The 19,901-nt window shown below is 44.8% G+C and overlaps 1 protein-coding gene across 1 annotated transcript in view; it reads right to left on the bottom strand.

The window, feature by feature from the left end:
- The window catches only part of RNF115 (ring finger protein 115), a 219,481-nt gene that overhangs the window by 50,783 nt on the left and 148,797 nt on the right, over positions 1-19,901 (bottom strand). The window contains exons 4-5 of the mRNA XM_086945361.1: positions 1,687-1,895; positions 1,266-1,337 (exon numbers count right to left, since the gene is read on the bottom strand). Of these exons, the coding sequence (XP_086801487.1) occupies positions 1,266-1,337; positions 1,687-1,895 (281 nt within the window). The remainder of the gene's footprint in view (positions 1-1,265; positions 1,338-1,686; positions 1,896-19,901) is intronic.

Genomic DNA, 19,901 nt, shown 5'->3' with positions numbered 1-19,901 from the left:
ACAGCTCAGTGTGTCTATGAACGGTCTGGCCCCCTTATGTAATATTAATGCCTAAATAAACACCTTTTACTGCTCTAGGCTGAGTAGTGCGGCTGTTGGCACTTGCCGGGCAGAAGCCTTTAACACAGGTTTTATGGTATCTGACTAAGGATATTTTCTTCACTGCCCAGTATTAGTTGACTTGGCATGACTGCCAATAATTTAATGAAATAGTAAAACAGATTCATTTATTTCTATACTTAAGAATATTTCTAAAACACTAGGGACTGCTGTGGTCATTGTAAACATATGATACACTTCTATAACGTCAACATACAAAGCTATGTAGTGCCTAGAGTTTCGTCTGCAGAGGAGTTCTGGAACAAGGCAAAAAGATCAACACCCCCAGCACCCTCGTGAACAAAGACAGTAAACCTCAAACACTTTATGCATTATGGCGGGGAAAGGTAAGAAATATGACAAGACCCTACTCATAACTTTCCAATTGTGAAATACTACAGCTCTCTCAAATTGTGGCAAAGGAGGGAAGCAGAAAGACATTTCATAAAAATAAAAACATTCTTCAATCGTAAAACGGTTCAGGACTGCAGGCTGTAGTAATACATTTGAAAGAATTTCCTCTAAACTAACAGATTTGGGAATTTATATGGCTATTTATACGGCTATTGTAGGTGTTTAAAGGTTATAGATCTACGGGTACATGTGGTCCTTGAGCTACAGATGCACAAAGGAGTCATATGAACTCCTCTTTCTAAACCACTGGTAGACTATACAATCAACTTTGCTAACTGCAACTTCCTAACAATAGCCTAAAATGCACCGTGTGCACTATTGCACTGTTCTTATTCCACATAACTTCTAGTTTCCGCACATGAAACCTTCTATATTATTAGCCTTGCCCCAGTCCAGTCCCTGACTACCCACTCCAATAGATTTTTAAGTGCCAAAGTCCCAGCACCACTTCTTTCTTCCTGACTCCACACCTTGCCATGTCATGGAGACTGAAGCATGGCAACGGTGAGACAGCGTTGGACAGGCTGCTACAGGAAACAAAAGTCGAAACGTTTCAACATTTAATTAAATGGCTTTTTGGCCCCAGTTCCGTCAGCTTCTGACTAATGTAGATTTGTATTTAAATGGGCACTTCAAAACTCAACCTTTCTGTTCGGGTGCAAATTACTTTAAACGCTGTACTTCTGACTCCACCACCAGACCAACTAACTTTCTCAAAACTTCTCTCTGGTAAATAACACGCCACAGCTTACCATGAAAAGTGATTTGGGGATCCAGGCACTGCAGAGTTTGCAAACAATCCAGCAAAGATCTGCTGTATAATCCTGTGAAAATGACGAAATGTTGGAAACATATGAATATGTTTCATGTTAACAGGCAAGACATACAACTTCTGGAAACTAGTAAAACGTGATTTTTTAACTAACAATTTGATTTTCAATCTTGTTAAGAAACGGACAAACATCAATTTTAAATATTCAAATTAGAATTGGCTAAACGTGAAAAATGTTAGATGTTCTAAAAATATGATTCTGGTCAGTTACAAGTATACACTTCCAAAGCACTTTTGTTACTCAATATATCCAATACTGTTTTTACACCAGGTCTATAGAATGGGGATATTAAACAGTTCAATTGTTTTAGAGACAAAAAACAGCAGCAGCAGCAACTTACCCTTCGATAGCCGGTGATCGGTCAGGACGGGAGCTTCCTCGTGCTCTGTACCTCCTCATTGGCAGTCGAGGAGGTCTGGTTGTACCCCAGAGATCAGGGTGAGCTTGGTGTCCCCTTTCATTGTCTCTGCTATCGTGATCCAGTGACCTGCTGCTCAAGGACGGTCGGAAATCTGGGAACAGCATGGTGTGGTCTAGATGGTCCCAAAGCTGTGGGGCAAAACACAATATGGTAAATGTAGGTGAAATGCCAATTTTCTGAAAGAAACAGACCGTCTCAACTGTACAGTAAAAATCCAGTAGCATAAACATGCAGGGCCATCTCCATGAAACTAGAACAGATGCATTCCATGTGTATCACATCCTATGCAACTTTGTTTGGCGATTAGAGCCAAAATGTGAAAATCGGTTCAATTTCCTCAGATGAGCCAAGTTCTTGTCCGTTTTTCTGACCCCGTGTGCTAAAAATCAGTACATTAAAATACCATTTAGAGGGGGCGTGACATTAAGTAAGGTCCATGGCGGGGGGGAGGAGCCAAGCAGGCGTTCGAAATGGCCGCATAGTCGCTCGGCTCCGTGAGCCCTTTCGCCCCACACGTCTATCCTGTCGTCTATCCTGAGCCACAAAGGCATACTTTAATAGGAGAAAGAAAACAAGCACCTACCGTTTGCTCCCGAAGCTCCTGCGTGCAGCAGATCCTGAGAACCGTCCCCGATTGCTCCGCGGCCCATGAGGCGATGAGACTGGGGCGTTGATTTGGCAGGGCCTCCGGCCGAAGCTGCAGCATCGGCGGCCGTCGATGGCGGTTGAGAGCCGGTCGGTGGGTGCCGTTGACACGATGGACCGCTGCTAGCGGGGAAGGCCCGGTCCGCTGGGCGGTGACCCTTGAGGGGCAGTGTGGTGGCACAGGATCGGAGGGGGCGCATGCCGCCTGCCCCCTCCCCAAACTTTGTTGCCCGGGTATAGCCAAGGACTGCCCCTGACATAGGCGGGCGGCACCCGGGGCCCGGCAGGGATTTTAGCCTTTTGGTGGCTCTCCTTTCAGGAGCCTGCCGCACAGCCTTTTGCCCCGGGGTCGCATCCCGTGGCGCCCTCGAGGTGAGGCCTGGTCCCCGACAGTGTTGAAGAGGGACGGGCCGACTGGATTAAGATGGCGGCTGGTGCTCTCCTCTACGGCCCGCGTCCACGTCCGGTGGCTGTTGCACGGATGGGGCCGGGATGCTCGCAACATACGCAGGAGTTTACATCCTGGGACGTGTTGGCTGCCCTAACAGTTTTGCATGAAACCATGATTTGCCATGCCTGGGACCTGGGTGAAAGAATGGACGCCATAGCTGTCTCGCCGTCTCTAACGGCCACGGTCCGACTCCAGGGGGCTGCCGAGGAACTTGCTGCTGAGACCATGGAGGAAGTCCCAGCTCCGCAGAAGCACCAGGAGCCGCTCGAGGTCCGGGCTCCCATGCCCGCGCGGACCGACCTGATTGCTCGTATGGATGTCTCCTTGGGACACAAATCCAACTGGCGGCTGGGGATGGAGCGCTGTTTTCCCTTTTGGACTGGCCTGGTCATGTCGCAGCGGTGGCCAACCTGTGTGACTCTCCTCTCCTGGATGGTGTTCTTAACTGTGAGCTTTTGGAGGTTCCCGAGACCGGAGTTGATACTGTCTGATCTTTGCTGTCGGTACTTAGATGGACTTGGACTGTTGTGCTTTTCTGGGTCTGCACCCCACCCGGATCCGCCCATATTGTTTGGACCCTCAGGACTGTGTTTTAAATCGATTAACAAGTGGACATCTGGCGGTGCCGCTGCCAGACAGGGTCAGGGATGAAGGGGTTCATGGTCTATTGGCTTTATTGTTGACAGACGGTGCAGTGGGTATGTTCGATCGATATTTCATCGCTAATGTGCTTGGGACTTGTTATTCTTCATTACAGTGTTACTTCCTTTCTGGGATTTCCGAGGTGTAGGGGCGAAGGGCGGGGCCGGGCGGCAAGACGAGGGCCCTCCTCCGCTTATTTTCTTTTCCTCCTTTCTCTATCTTTCTATATTTCTGTCTCTATTAGGGCGACAGGCACGCTGCTGGGGGGGTAGGCCATGGCCTTCTGTGGGTGTGCATGGTGGGGGGTTGCGGGATGGGTGGCTGAGCGATATTTGTTTCTATGGCCCTTTAGTTTTTCTTCTCTTTTAGTGTCGTCGTCGCTCATGCTCTTTGCCGTATGTTTGGTGATGAGGGGCGGGAGTTAGACTTGCTACACGCTGGGGTTGCGCCTGCATTTCTTCTGCTTTGTATATCTTACCCCCCGATATTCCTTCGTATTAGCAATGTTTGTAGATATCCTGATTTGCACACTATTGCGGGACTGTATTCGACTGTGCGACACCTCTTCCTTAGTTTCTTATTTGAAAATGAACCTCTTAAATCCTGATTTCAATCTGTTGTGTCTGATTACAAGTTATGTACTGTTATTTTATGACCCCGGGTTTCGAACTGCTATAACTATACATATTGCTTGCAGTATTCTTGTTCTGTCTAGCGGCCGGTCGGGATGGTTGTAGGCCCATACTTGTAACTGCAGGTGCTATAAATAAAGGTTCGCAAAAAAAAAAAGAAAAAAAAAAAAAAGAAAATAAAGTAAGCTCCATGGCGACGGATGACATAATTCGACCATCCGTACCACTCTAGGCAATCCTGGGGCAATCTGAATCCACTGGGTGAACCAAGGCGCCAGTTGTCCGTGGTCTGCTGTTTGATGTCCTTGTGGATGGCTGGGGACTGCTCGCATCCTCTGCGGGCTGAAGACCGCGTGTCAGAGGCCCGAGTTTAGGCTGAGCCTGGGTGATGGCTGTAGCTGCAATTCCGCACCTCTCCCTGCCTGGACCTCCACGACAAGGGACATCCTGGCTTTAATGGTGTCTGGGAGCGCTGCAAGCGCTGAGGATAAAGCTCCACTCCGCCCTGACAAGCATGACACTCTCTGCCCGTGATTGGGCCGGGGCCTGCTGAGGAGTCCAGCTGGGTGAGCGAAGTTCGTGCTGTGCAGACCAGCCCAGACAGCCTGGGCCATAGGAGTCAAGATGAAGCTTTGCAGGGGAGGAGGGGTCTTGTTTCTTGTCCATGCGCCCCCATGCACCTCTCAATTGTTGCTGTAGCCTTGACTGTTGCGGCAGAAGGAGGCCTACGAATAGCGGGCCTGATCCAGTGCTGTACTCCACTGCAGGGAGCTGTTGGCGGAGGGAGAGCGGCAAACGGGACAGCAGGGGTCTCTGGAAGAGATTGGCGTTTCAGGTAAAGTCTCTCAAGCAATAAACCAGTGCTTTGGCGATGATGCCAGAGGATCAGGAAGCTAGAGCAAGGATAAAACATCAGGGTGGTGGGGGTAACCGAAGGGGGCCGCCGGCTACAGTGTAAATCTTTTCCTAGAGGACCTGTTGACCTACCTGTATCTGTGCTGCAATAAAGCTTTCACATAGCTTACCTGTTCCTGAGATCTTCATTTCATTTACAACAACCTTATTGTCAACACTTTCCACCCCAAAAGCTTGCCTAAATTCTTTGTCATTGAGAGAGCCCATAGGGCGTCAATGCCTGCGCCAAAGCCGGATGTCCCCTCATCACACAATCATCACCTGGATCTTCAACTACCCGGACCAGGACGCGATTCTCCAGGCATCACGCTCCCATGGTGATCTACACTTTGAAAAAACCATTCTTCTCATCTTCCCAGACTTCACCCTGTAAGTCCATCGGCAAAGGTGCAGTTTCAAGGAGATGAGGAAGGAACTCGGGGCACGAGATCTCAAGTACATGATGCTCTATCCTGCTGGGCAGAGTGAATGTGGAGGGTAAAACATGGCACTGTGTGTCACCCGAGGAGACCTGAGAGTGGACTGTCCTTGAGAACGATCGCCCACCATTTTTGAAAGCCCTGCCTATCTCTTTACCTTCAGTGCAAATGGGTGGCAGATGCACTAAAGTCACAGATGAGAATGAAGACAGTGCAAGATTTGTTGTCACAAACACAGATTCTATTTTTTGTTTTTCTGAGACAATCTTTCAAAGCAGGAGTTTGTTTAAAAAAAAAAACACACAATGACCCCAACACACATAGTGTTTTCTCTCTGTGCTTCGCAGTCATCGTTTCTTCGTTCTGCCAGGTCCTCTAGGACCTGCTTGACAGGCCCAGGCAGCAAAGTGGGTGGTGGTAACTCAGCCCTAAATAAAGCCCCCTGTGACAGTGGATGGATCACCAGGTCAAGGGCGATCCGACGGCAGACCCAAATAAGGCTCCGTTGTCAGAAGTCATGTAGTTTTCCCCAAGCCTACCAGAGTCTGGGGACTTCAGTTTGGAGGGCCACTCAAGATACTTTATAACATCCTTTACCAGACAACAGAAACTCTGGATGCAAAGTCAGTAAATGGTTTTATTACCGATTGGTGTACACATTACATATCTGCAATGCGTTGGTAAACTATCTCTTGAACAAATGCAAATAGAACAATATGTCATACCATATTTTTTTATTAAAAACACCACTCTAGAAGCAGTTAAGTAATACTTAATTTCAACCCATACTCTATTTTAGTCAAAATTTGGAATTAACTACCTCTTTGACAGTGGCCCGTTGCACACTCTTTTTTACCATGTCAAAGAATCGTTTAACAAAAACAGGGTTGCAAAAGACTTTCATCCGCCTTCACTTAAGTCCTCTACCATGGGATGTATACTTTGGGTTTTGTTTTTAATTGTAGCTAAGCCATGCAAATGAGATTTACACCCATAGGATTCTTACAGGCTAAAAGGCCAGATGTAGTAAGCAAGAAGTAACTAAGTTGCTGCAAACTGCCCACCAATTTGTTTTTTAACGAGTCTTTGATTTTGTGATGAGACTTATTTATGAATGGTTCGCATCACAAAATGTCCAGTCACAGGTGACTGTAGACAACCTGCCTAATGGGTGTTTAGACAGGTAGGTATGTGCAACCAACTGTAATTGGCAACAAATGGGATATGCAAGGAATAGCAGATTATTATCCTTATGTTTGCATTTCCAAACAGGACATTTATTTTATTTTATTATTTTAAGCAGTCCATGTTTCTTAAAGGACCCAGAGCTGCTTTAAAAAAAAATGAGATAAAAAAGGTTCCCATTTGGGAAATATTTGCGAGAAGGACACATAGACTGCAAAAAAGGCCTTCCTAACACCATTCACAATGGGCAAGGTGTGGGTGTCACAAGGATACCACCTCCTTGGAGGTGTCAGTAACTGATTGTTTTGCGACTGCAACTGTAGTCACCAATTGTAATTTGGAATGGGTCACTAAACCTATTATTGAGAGTGGAAAAGGCTTTCCTTACTCACAAAATGAGTTTACTACAAATCTGAAAGCCATTTTGCAGTCGAAACCCTGGGTTTTTTCTGAGATACAGGGTTTTATATCACAAAAAGGCTTTGTTATCTCGGCGTACGTAATCTTTCACACCGAGAAGGGCTTCCACAGTCTCTTACTAGTTTTACATTAACCCCTTGCGTGCTCGTGACGGACCCGTTCCGTCACGAGCCTCGGGTGGGCTGTGCGCGAATTCCACACCTGCGCTGAAGGTTCTATTAGGCGGGCGGGGCCGTGACGGAACCGTTCCGTCACAAGCACAGCGCGCCCGAGGCTCGTGACGGAGCGGTTCCGTCACGAGCACGGGAGCGCCGCCCCCCCCCCCACCCCACCCTCTTAGCACTGCGGCGGAATAGCCGCCGCAGCGCTAAGGAGTTAAACACACTTGCCTTGAAATCTTGCATTGCCAACTGTGTATATCTGATAGAGCAATAATATTGACACCAGACCATTAATAGAAGTGCATGTGATCAAATGTGTTACATCTAGGTGTTTCTAAGTTTCTTTTAAATAAATCAGTCATAGGCCTCCTTAATATCGTGTTGGAAGGTTGCTGCAAGAAAGACATACAGCCCACTTACTTTTTTCACTAATGCCTCATTTTTCCATGCCGCAAAAGTGGACGTTTCAGACAAAAATAGACTATATTTACAATTCACTTTTCCATCTACCATTTGACGGAGACCGGCCTAACTTGTCTAAATTTAAACACCACATTTGCAACCTTGGATATTACAAACTATTGAGTATCTTCAGTGGACTGTGCGAGCCACATGCGAATTAAGCAAGCTGCAAAATTACAATTACGGGTAGGGAACTTTCACATCATAAATGAGCTATAGATTCACATGCGGTACATATATCTGCAACCAGTAGTTAGGTGGTCTGCATAAGGCAGTAGAAGTCAAGAGCTAAGCACTCTACCAGCACACTGGCAAGGAAAGCTAAAATGGAGTAAGACGACGTAAGTATGCCATTGGCTGCTCATTTAATTTATAACAGTTGTTTATGGTGTACAGGTCATCACAATAGTGCAGTCTAGCTCATGTTTATTTCCTTACAGTATTTCAGTAGGAGACGGGCAGGTGCAGGAGTTTGCAGCATCACCAAATTAGAATGCATTCTTATTGTATTGTGAAGTATTAGTAAATGAGAAAACAGTCTCACGATGAATTATTCATGTTGCAAACCAAGTTCCGTTTCCCCATCTAACTCATTCAAATGTTAAAAATATATTCTAGTAGGGAGGAAGATCATATTACGGTAGAAACGGCAAGCCACAAGTTAAGGTTTTGTTATATACACATCTGAGATTAAGAGCTATTCCAATGGATATGTTTTACACACAGGATATAGAGTTATCCACTGTGCAGATGGCCTCTTGAAGAATGCCTCCCTGGAAAAAACAGAAGCTGACTTGGCAACGACCACAAGCAATTTCATGCCATTAGGGCAAGAGCTTCCGATGTGTAATAGTAACGGATGCAGAAAAAGCAGCAGTACATTAGTATAGAGTATTGCTTCCACGGGGAGGTTCTTCCTGAAGACGTCAGGATCCGGTCTGAAGAACAGATGTCTTTTACAATGCTGCAGAATGGTCTTTCAAAATTCAAGGTGTGGAATATCCACCAAGCCTTATACCCAAGAGATAGTAAAAAAAATAGGACTTGAGCCATTTGGAATGATTGAAAACCTGACAAAATTTAGTAGGAAAGAAGAAACTGTATGCATAATGACATCAGCCTTATTTGAAATTATTTAGTTTTTTTAAAAAAAAGGGAAACGACCATGTGACCCAAGTGCTTAAATAACTTGATTGAAAACAAAATGCAGTTACATACGAATGACGATCATGGGTCAAAACTAGATAAAAAGTTATAAACTGGGGTGTACTGCCCATAGTAAACATATCCACAATCATCAAGGGAAACATAATTTCCCATTCTGACGACGCAGAGGTGCAATTACGTGCCAAGTGGGTCTTGCAAGTAGTACAACCTTTTATTTTGCTTTACTGCACTATTTGTGGCACATTTTCCTATATTTCCAACTTCTTCCGCTATGGTGCATATTTTGGTTTCTGAATTTGTAACGATGTGGCAAATTTAACAAGTGACAATTTGAAGGAAAAGCATTTTAATTTAACATTTCGTGCAGAATTAATGTTCCATCAGAGGGTACAGTTTGGCACCTGGTCATCAAATGAATCATCTGTAGCCCATTCAGTAGCAAAACACAGTCAGATGGAGGCTGTATGTTATTAGGATTAGGTGTGGTGATCTTTTGTACCTAGTGTAGGAACCTTCTCTGCAATGGTATGTGTGAGTATGTTTGAATGCTGGTAGTAAGCTGTTTTGTCTGAAGAGTAACAACATACCCATCTATTGGCTGTAGCACAATGTAACAACAATCCACCATTAAAAGCATATTATCTTTAACACATGCTTTTCACAACCAGTAACTCAAATTTGCTTGCTTTGTCATAACCTTTCATTATAAACAGATCACACACAAGGAATCAGACATAACTTTTCTCAATGAGCCGATAAGGCCTGTATCCTTTAACACTGGCTTGACACCAATACCAACAATGGCATATTGAAGAGCACATAAGCTGGAAATCATTAGGGCTATCATTATAAACTAGAAATATGTACTCAATTACACTTGGCAAAATTATATAAAACTCCTCAATAGGATCTAAATGGTATCATCTCAGTAAAAATCTTCTACTCCCGGGGAGACCAACATCAAAACCCATGCCTGCTAAAGTAATCAATGAGATGCCAGTCAGACTGTCTTCACCGGTCCTGTCCGAGGCAATCCGACCGCGCAGTCTCGTCAGAAGCGGTCGGTCCAACGTTGGATTACGATGCATGCCTCCTGTACTCCAACCAACCACTGAAAGACTGCCAACTCCAACAGCCTTTCTCGGACCACCGAGATGGCAGTCGGGGAAGTACAGCATCCATAGTGCAGTACAGGGATCTCCAACAGACGTCCGGATTTCGATGTGGGTTTCTGGTGATCCGAGCGTGGCGGTCAGACCGCCTGCAACAAGCCATCAGAAACAATGGATTTGGGTTACGTACTCACCCAAATCAGCTTCTTCAGGAGAGTCTCTGGCATGGATCCTTTCCTCCAGGTTCCCCCTACACTGCAGCATCTGCACCCAAAAGACTACGACCCTGTGGGGGCCGGAATGCAAGCAAGTCTGTAGGTGGCATGTACCCCCATTGACTGGACTGTGCACAGATCACCACGCTCCAGCAATGATGTAATGGTGAACAAGGCATATCTACACATGTTAAGCATGGGTGTACAATTCATGTTTCCTGTGAGTTTGCACTCACTTGCAGCAATATATTTGGAGGTATGTGCATCGCCGTAGATGAGACTTAAGCGGTAGCAGCAGATGTATTGTAATACGGCATGGGGAAATAATATGGAAGAGGGGACTTTTCTGGCCTCGGCGGTCTGAATCGGATCACGGATGTGGCGGTCGGACAGTTGTCCCAACCAGCATCATAATCAGGCCATTAGTGCGATAACAATTCCTTGTTAGGGGTCTACAAGCTTTAAGAAACGTTTTTCGCAATAAATAATTCAGGCCTACTGCTTTTGCACCACTTTTAATAATAAACAGAACACACCTACAGCATCTGGCCTATAAAGACCAAAAGCCATTCAGTCATAAAATTACAAATGTGCTAAAAAAAAAAATGACAACTGGGAAAGTAACAGACAGTTTCTTCTTAGACGGTCTGACAACGATTTTCACAGTAGATATCTTCTGTACCCACGGTTTGTCAGAGCAGGTACCTAACACCAGCCAACAAGCTTGTCTACTACAGTAATCTGTGAGATTCCACGAAACAAAATACCTATCTGTAGGCTTTAATACAGAATAACAATCTATCATTAAATACCTATTAATTTTAAAATGTGTTTCACAATAAATATGTCAGCCTCACTGTGTTTATAACTACTTTTCAACACAAACAAACAGCCCTATAACTTTCATCATTAGCTTGCCACCATAACTAGCTCATACCTTATGTGCTGGGCGTAAACTTTCCTACAAGGAAACAATCATCTACACAGTCATAAAATAACTAGAGTATACAACAGTTGACCTGGTAAGCAAAATAATAATAATACTCTGCTAACCCTTTTGTTTTAAGGATGCTCAAAGAAAATGCTCTATATCCACTGATTACTACATGAGGTAACAAACACCAAAACCTTTGCCTACTACAATAATCAACAAGATGCCATGTACCAAAATCCTTCTCTGCAGACTTTCATACAGAGCAATAACAATCCAACCTCAAATGCATTGATGTTAGCATATGTTCTTAACAATTTTTTTTTTTAGGCCTACTGACTTTATACTAACATTACATAACAAACAGGTCAGGCCTATATCCATGATTACTAGCTTACCAGCATAACTCTCCGCCCTGCTGTATTAGGTATAAGATACACCACAAGCCAAAAAGTGAAATACAAACAACTGTGGTCCACTCAAATCCTCTATTCAAGGGATCAGAAACGTGAACGAGCCTGATCCCCCCCCTCTCACTATAACTCAGAAAGCTCTTTTTGTTGATCACATATGGTCCGATGAAAGCTGGCCAGTCAAATCAGACCTATAAATGTGACCAGAAAATGGGACCAAGTGAGAGTGGACTTTCATGCATTACCAATGAAAGGCTGGAATCATAAGGCCTAAAGAGTCAAACGTGTATCGATCTCCGATGTTCTTAGACCTCAAGTTGCATATCAGACGAGCATATACTTAAAACACTGGTGCTTACAAAAAAACCAAAAAAAAGCTACAAGTTAGAAACGGGGCCAGTGGGCATATTGGCGAATGTGGGGTGGTTAAGATAAAAAACGGTCTCAGAGTCCCAGGAAATATGGCCAAGCAATGAAGGTTTTGTATCAAAGAACAGGAGCGTAAACCCATCAACCGTGTTGGGATTGGGGTAAAATGTGATAGCAACAAGGAGTATCCCAACTGGTATTATTTGTAGGCAGTTAATAAGGATATGCATACACCATTATCCACAAGGAGACTCTATTCGATTGTAGCATGTGCTCATGGCATCATTTATATAAATCTTTTAGAGGTAAAGAAAGAAATGCAAAATGAGTAATTTACAGTTGTAGCAGCACTGTATGTAGATAACTAACAGCAATTCGTGACAACCCAAATTGCACGTGGTGCTCGTGGTTTGTGAGTGAAGAATCCAAAGTAGCAACTCAGGTGACAATGTGAACAGCGTGGGCGGCGCAAAGGAGTTAGTGCAACAATATATACAGTGAATAATTAGTACAGTATGGTTCTGGATGACTTCAGGAGTTTAGTTTCTAATTGAATGCATTTTTGTTCATGAACCATTCTGTATGAGGTGCCTATGGCTGCGCTGGTGTGTCGACGATGTTTTGATCCACATAATTCGGGATTATCATCAGGACTGGGTTGGGTTTGAAGGCAGTGCTGTACATGGGGGTAAGGGAAGGACGTTAGGTAGATGCCCGGGCATGATACACTGTAGACCTACCGTGGGAGTGGTGTCTAGGTGTTGGCAGAGTGAAAATGTCGCATTGGGCTTTAAGAGGAGTGGGAAAGGGAAGGGGGGGGGGAAGAGGAGGGGATGAGAGGGGGGGAGGAAGGGGGTTGAACCCTAAGCGAGGTGGTGCATGGATGGAACAAGGTGACTGCCCAGAAGGGGCGCTGAGGGCTGGGGCCGAGTACAAGGGCCGGACAAAAGGAGCATGTCGCAGGCGTACCTGGGGCCAAGGCCGCAGTCCATAGATGGTAGTGGCTGCCAGCCGGGCCATTGCGCAGGGAGCGAGGGAGTCTCAGTTATGGCAGGCAACGTTGGGGAATGGGGGATGACTCAGTGAATTGCAACGTTCGAGCAAGGAGAGCGAGGTGACTGACTAAGACTGGGAGCAGAAGGCTGGGGCGGTGTGTGAACCCCAGCCAGGAGGAGCATACTGCGTGCGTGAGTTTGGGGATACGGCCGCGGTGCATGAATCGTTGTGGTTAGTGGCTGGTGGGTCAAGCTGGATGAGGGTGGGAAGAGGAGGGAGGTAAGGTGGGTCAGGGGGAGCAGGAAAACAGGCCCGTGTGATAACACACTTACTGGTAACAGCGCAAAGTCAGCTGGGAACCAGCCGAGGAGTCGCCAAGTGCGGGTTCGTCTGGAAGTGAAAGAAACAAGTGATAATTAATCACCCGAGGGGCAGGAACAAGGGGCTCCAAGGTAGTGGGAAAGAGAAAGCCGCTTACCGTGGAGTCCGGAACCGGGCGTTCTTTCACGATTAAGGGGCGATCTCCAAGGATCCTGGACGCCGATCTAAAATTATCGTGCTTGAGGGACTGAATCTATTGGGAAGGGGACAACTAAGGGTTAGAAGCCATCGGTTAGAGGACTGGGAAAAAGGCATGGGCTGGCGAGGGAACAAACCTCTCTCAGGCGTGGAGTCGGCACCAAGCTCGAACAAGGCTGTCGTAGTCATGGAGACGCCTGTGGAAGCTGAGCCATACATGCCGATAGGCAGAGGGGCGTGGTCACTGGGTGCGTGCCCCGTTGGATGCGAAGGCGCAGGTGATTGGGAGTACGAGTGAAAGGGGCGGGGGAGGGCGGGCTTGGGAGGTGTTTGGCGGTGGAGTACGGAACCAAGGATCTGGGACTGAGGAACTTGCGATAATTAACCCAAAGGACGTAGCGTTACCATTAGTAAGCCGGAGGACCTTGGGAACTGGAGAATGTAGAGTGGAGACAGGCAGTGTCAAAATGTACCGATCATACAGTCAGAATTGTGGAGGCGTACACGGTCAAAGTGCGGAAGAGATAACATGATGGAACCAATTCAGCATTATTTAACATAGTAAATGCAGTGGTTACAAGGAGTGACCAGTGGGCAAGTTAATGTAATTGCTTGCTGAGCACATGTGAAGTAACCAAAGGGCCAATCAATGATATTCCTTGGTAGGCATAAGTGAAGAACAATTCAGAGATGGGGATACATTAAAGGATGTCTTACACTGTCATACATATGATAACATAGTTCACGAAATGATCACAGGTTGTGACTGGAGGACAAGTGATACACATAATGACTATTTATAGGCAATCAAACAATTAATCCATTAAGGAACAGGATACAGTAATAGTGAGTAATACAATGTAAACCTGGGTCTTTTGCAAGGATAGCAGAGAATTTTTACAGGCAAGATTGCTATCAAAGGACAGATTGAAATGAGGTAAAGATCAAGGGAAACAGAGGGTGGAATTAGATCGCAATGGTGCTGTTCCACTCGTCAATGGTGTTAAGGCCATTGTTGACAGAGTCGCAATATGCCATCCACTTGCACTCACATCTGTTAAGGAGCGATCTGATATCACCGCCTCTAGAGGGGAGTGTCACTTGTTCAATCACCTGCCAGGTCATATCCGTGTCAAGGTGATTTTGCTCCAGAAAGTGCGAGCCCAGCGGCGCCGTTAGAACTTTACAGTTGACCCGGCTTTTGTGTTGGATGATCCTGTTTTTGACTGTTTGGGTCGTTTGACCGATGTACAGCAGGGAACAGGGGCATTTGATGGCGTAGATCACGTTTGTTGATCTGCAATTGGTATGGGTCTTCAATGTGTATGTTCTGTCTTTGTAGAGAAATGTTTTGGTTTTGGTCATGAGCTTGCAGACAGAGCAGTTCTGACATTTGTAATGTCCCACTACTGGCGGGAGCCCCCACGCTGCAGTGATGGTGTGTTTGTCTCTTGTTTTCTCTTGCCAGGTTATAGCGTGTACCAGTTGGGAAGCTAAATTATCTCCACGTTGATAGGAGAATAAGGGTTCCTCTTTGAATGGTTCGAAGGGGCGGAGTATGGACCAATTCTTTCTGATAATTTTCGCCACTTTGTTGCTGCTTGGGCTGAATCTTAACACAAACGAGATTCTTTTCAATGGTTTCTTCGTTAGGGTGGTTAGTAGTTGTTCCCTGTGGCAGTACCATGCTCTTTTTCTTGCTCTGGATACGAGCCGCTTGGGGTAACCTCTTGCACACAGTTTCTGGGCTAAGACTTCCGCTTCTCGAAAGTAGTCCTTTCGCCACTTAGTTTCTCCTAATTCGAAGAAATTGGCCAAATGGGAGCCCATCTCTTAGCGCTCTGGGGTGGTAACTGGTGTATTGCAGCAATGTGTTCCTTTCCGTTGGTTTACGAAAAAGGCATGTCCCCAATTTGCCGTCTTCTGTGTGTATAGTAATGCCTAGGAACGGCAAGTCCTTGTTTCTGCAGTCACATGTGAAGCGTAAATGTTCTTGGGACTGGTTAAGCCACTCAATGAAGGACATCAGGGTCTCCTCTGTGCTATTCCAGATCAATAGAATGTCGTCTATGTAGCGACGCCATAAATGGATATTGTTCTTGAAGGGATTGTTAACGTGTAGGATATGTGATTTTTCTAGGTGCATGTACAAAAAGAATGGCGAAATTTGGGGCAAAGCATGCGCCCAGATATACTCCCTTTATCTGCAGGTAAAATGTCTCACGATAAAGAAAGTAGTTGTTCTGTAGGGCAATTTTTAGTAAATCCATGATGAAATCCGTGGGTATCTTGGCAGGCATGGGTCTTTGCGTGAGTAGTGATTTGATCACATCTAGTCCTTCAGCATGTGGGATGTTCGTGTAGAGTGATTCGATGTCTAATCCAGCCATGAGGTCGTTCTCTATGTTGTAGGGTTTGTCGTCAATGGCGTTGATCAAGTCTGTGGTGTCCCTGATAAATGTGTCCGTGATGGGCACAAATACTTTGAGAATGGAGTCCAGGTATTTGCCAATGGGCTCCAGAACTGAACAGCATAACGAAACGATCGGGCCTCCGGGGGGATTAATGTCATCCTTATGGATCTTTGGGAGGACATATAAAACTGGCATCCGGGGTTGCGGGTTGTTGAGAAACAGAAATTCCTTGTGCGTGATAATGTCTAAGGCTTCTGCTTCTTGTGTCACAGTTAGGATTTTGAGTCCGATGTCTTGTAGTGGGTCTTTGTTGAGGGCGCGGTAGTGGTCAGTATTATTCCGACTTCCTCATCATATTTATCTGCTTTCATCACTACAATTCCGCCCCCCTTATCCGCTAGTTTTATGATGATCTCCGAGTTGTTTTTGAGTTTAAGTAGGGCCTGTTTTTCGGAGAGGGAGATATTGTAGGGAATGTATTGGAACTGAGATTGTAGTTCAGCAATATCTTGGAGTACCAGGCGTTCGAAAGCCAGGATCTCTGGCGGCATCATGGAGGATGGAGGGTTGAAAGTGGATGCCGGATGGAACCTTTGGATAACAGGTTCAATGGGTTCTGGTTCATTTATGAAAAATTGTCTCAGTCTAATTCTGCGGAAAAACTTCGATATACTTGATTGGAGTTCCAGGTAATTGGTGCGTTCCGTGGGGACAAAGCTGAGTCCGCATGAGAGGATGTGTATTTCTTACTCGCTGAGAATTTGGTCCGATAGGTTGAAAATCGGAAGCTTGTTCAAAATTTGGGGTCTTGAGTGAATATGGCTGGGGTGTTGCGAATTTGAAGGCCAACAGGGATCACGCCAGATCTAAGGTAAACCGTCAGCATGCGGGCGTGTAGTTCAGTTCGGATTTGTTTTTTCTTCAGTTTCTCGAGTTTATCAAGAAGGACTTTTGAGTTGTTCGGGGTGGTAGCGATAGCAGGGTTAATGGATGGTCCAGAGAGGAGATGGACCACCCATAAGACTTTGGATATATTCCTCAGAGTAGGATACAGACTCCTTAGACATTCTGGGTGAACAAGAGTGTCACACAGAGAAAGGGATCACAGAGTTGATCCGAAAGTGTAGTCCCGAGGGACTGACTCTCGCAGCTCAGCAGCTGCTCACAATCTTGTATCAAAGAACAGGGGCGTAAACCCATCAACCGTGTTGGGACTGGGGTAAAATGTGATCGCAACAAGGAGTATCCCAACTGGTATTATTTGTAGGCAGTTAATAAGGATATGCATACACCATTATCCACAAGGAGACAAGGAGACTATTTGATTGTAGCATGTGCTCATGGCAACATTTATATAAATCTTTTAGAGGTAAAGAAAGAAATGCAAAATGAGTAATTTACAGTTGTAGCAGCACTGTATTTACATAACTAAAAGCAATTCGTGCCAACCCAAATTGCACGTGGTGCTCGTGGTTTGTGAGTGAAGAAACCGAAGTAGCAACTCAGGTGACAATGTGAACAGCGTGGGCGGCGCGAAGAAGTTAGTGCAACAATATATACAGTGAATAATTGGTACAGTATGGTTCTGGATGACTTCAGGAGTTTAGTTTCTAATTGAATGCATTTTTGTTCATGAACCATTCTGTATGAGGCGCCTAAGGCTGCGCTGGTGTGTCGACGACGTTTCGATCCACATGATTCAGGATCATCATCAGGACTGGGTTGGGTTTGAAGGCAGTGCTGTACATGGGGGTAAGGGAAGGACGTTAGGAAGATGCGCCTCATACAGAATGGTTCATGAACAAAAATGCGTTCAATTAGAAACTAAACTCCTGAAGTCATCCAGAACCATACTGTACCAATATTCACAGTATATATTGTTGCACTAACTACTTCGCGCTGCCCACGCTTTTCACATTGTCACCTGAGTTGCTACTTCGGTTTCGGTGGATAATGGTGTATGCATATCCTTATTAACTGCCTACAAATAATGCCAATTGGGATACTCCTTGTTGCTATCACATGCAATGAAGGAGCATAGTTTGAGTGAAGTGTCAAGTTGCGTTTTCGTACTGTGCATTCTTGCCTCTCTCACAATACTCAAGCTACCTTGTTTGATACTTAGCAAACAGTTAACAACCCAAGGGTAGGTTTGCACTATATTCAAGAGAATACAAACAGGTTTGGCTTGATGAGGAATACTCATCTACTTAATTCCCTTTGATCCTCTCATGAAATGCTGGACCTTTGTTGAAAACCAACTCTCATTTTTGAGGACACTACATTTACACTGATTACTTGAACATAATCCAGAACACTGAGTGGTCTATGTCTGCGTCCCATTGAGAATAGTAACCGGTTATTGTTCTCCGAGGGTTCAGGGTTTTCAAATACAGTAGGCCAACAAATTAGATCCTCTGCTTACTAAGATAGGTCGTAAACGATACCCTACCTCACTGTATAGGGATGTCCTCACATTTCACGAGGGACCTCCAGCTGCAATCCTGATCTTAATTATTAATATCGTCATTCCAAAGCTGTCTGAAGTTGACCTCTCTGGTTGAGTTAATATTAATGACAAGTTACCATGAAGCTCCTGACAGTCATGGTTGTTCGTTCGTCTGATTTTCAGATTACAAACCAGTGTTTGACAGGCATTTTCTGCAGACGTAACACAGCTACCAATAACTTCAAAGAGTTTTGGCACCTCTAATCAGTGAGCGAGGGTCAAAGTTGACCTTTATTCCCAGTTCTTATCGAATGATGGAGGACTACACTCCATCAGCAGCACAAACACGTTTAAAGTTGTGGTTTAAGAATAGTGAGTTTTGCGTTGTGTGTGATTTTTAATAAACAACTTAAGTTCCTCAGTAATTTTGTCTCAAGTTGGAGGACTACATAATAATAATAATAATAATAATAATAATAATAATAATAATAATAATCTGTATAGCAAGTTGCAGATCCATCAAATGGAGTGGTTTGAGGTGGGAAGGGATTGGACAGGAAGAAAAGGCTAAGTCTACCATAACTCAGTGCTGTAAATAACCAGTGTTGCTCTCACCAAAAAAAGAATACAATCTTGGCAGATGTTTTCGTTCTGCTGTTGGACTATGTTCACTCCTCGGGCAGATGGGCAACTTCTTTGCCTGTTGACTATTTGAAGGCCAGGCACACACATAAAACATTTTCACTGTTGTAGTGCTACTGAATGTCAGAACAGGCAACAACTGAAGTAGCACTTGTAGCCAGTTTCCAATCTCGATTAATTTATGCACAACAAACATGTATTTACGGATGTCAAACAGGATAAAAAAAGCTGTGCCTACCCAATACTATAACTCTTTGACTAACTCTATATATTTCAAATAAGGTACACCTACAGTACATGGTTTTCATTTAAAGGCACTGGAAAACGTGAGCGGGCAGGGGATGTTGGAGAGGCGAAGGGGGGAGTCGCAAAAACTCGTTACTACGAGCACCACGGCAGAATAACATCCAGTAAGCTCTTATGACAAAATAGATTCTCCAAGTCAACCACAGGCAAATAAAAGAAATATAAGAAACTAATATTGGATGTCAGGTTCTTGTTCAACCTGCCTCAAGAACAAAATATTAAACTTCTGCATTCACTTTTAAACATTTAGTTACCAGAGGAGCAGAATGGTTTTGGCAAAGATTAAGTTTAGTCAACCTCTCAATGCCGGATAAATGATCCATGTACAACCAATCAACAAGGCGATTGCAGTGTGTTTGGAGAAGATGTAGCCCAGTGGGTGACCATGACAAAAATGTGTTGTTCGTTGGAAATCATTTCCTCTTCCATTGCTTGTAAATGTGTAATATAAAGGGAAAAGTGTAAATATGCAAAGAAACATGCATAACGTGCAAAAAGTGCTACATTATATACCTTAAAACCTTGGTCTCTCCTTGAAAGAATGGCATACATGAAATAATGGGAATTCAGGCACTCAGGGCTTCGCTTCGGCTTTACCATTTAGTAAGTCTCGCACATACATGTCCTCATCTTAAACTGAAAGGTTGCCTGAGAGGCGATCATACAAAG

Source organism: Lissotriton vulgaris, chromosome 12 (genome assembly GCF_964263255.1).
Source record: "Lissotriton vulgaris chromosome 12, aLisVul1.2, whole genome shotgun sequence".
Classification (NCBI taxonomy): Eukaryota; Metazoa; Chordata; class Amphibia; order Caudata; family Salamandridae; genus Lissotriton; species Lissotriton vulgaris.
Note: the sequence above shows the minus strand (reverse complement) of the source record. Positions and strands in the feature narration are given on the sequence as shown.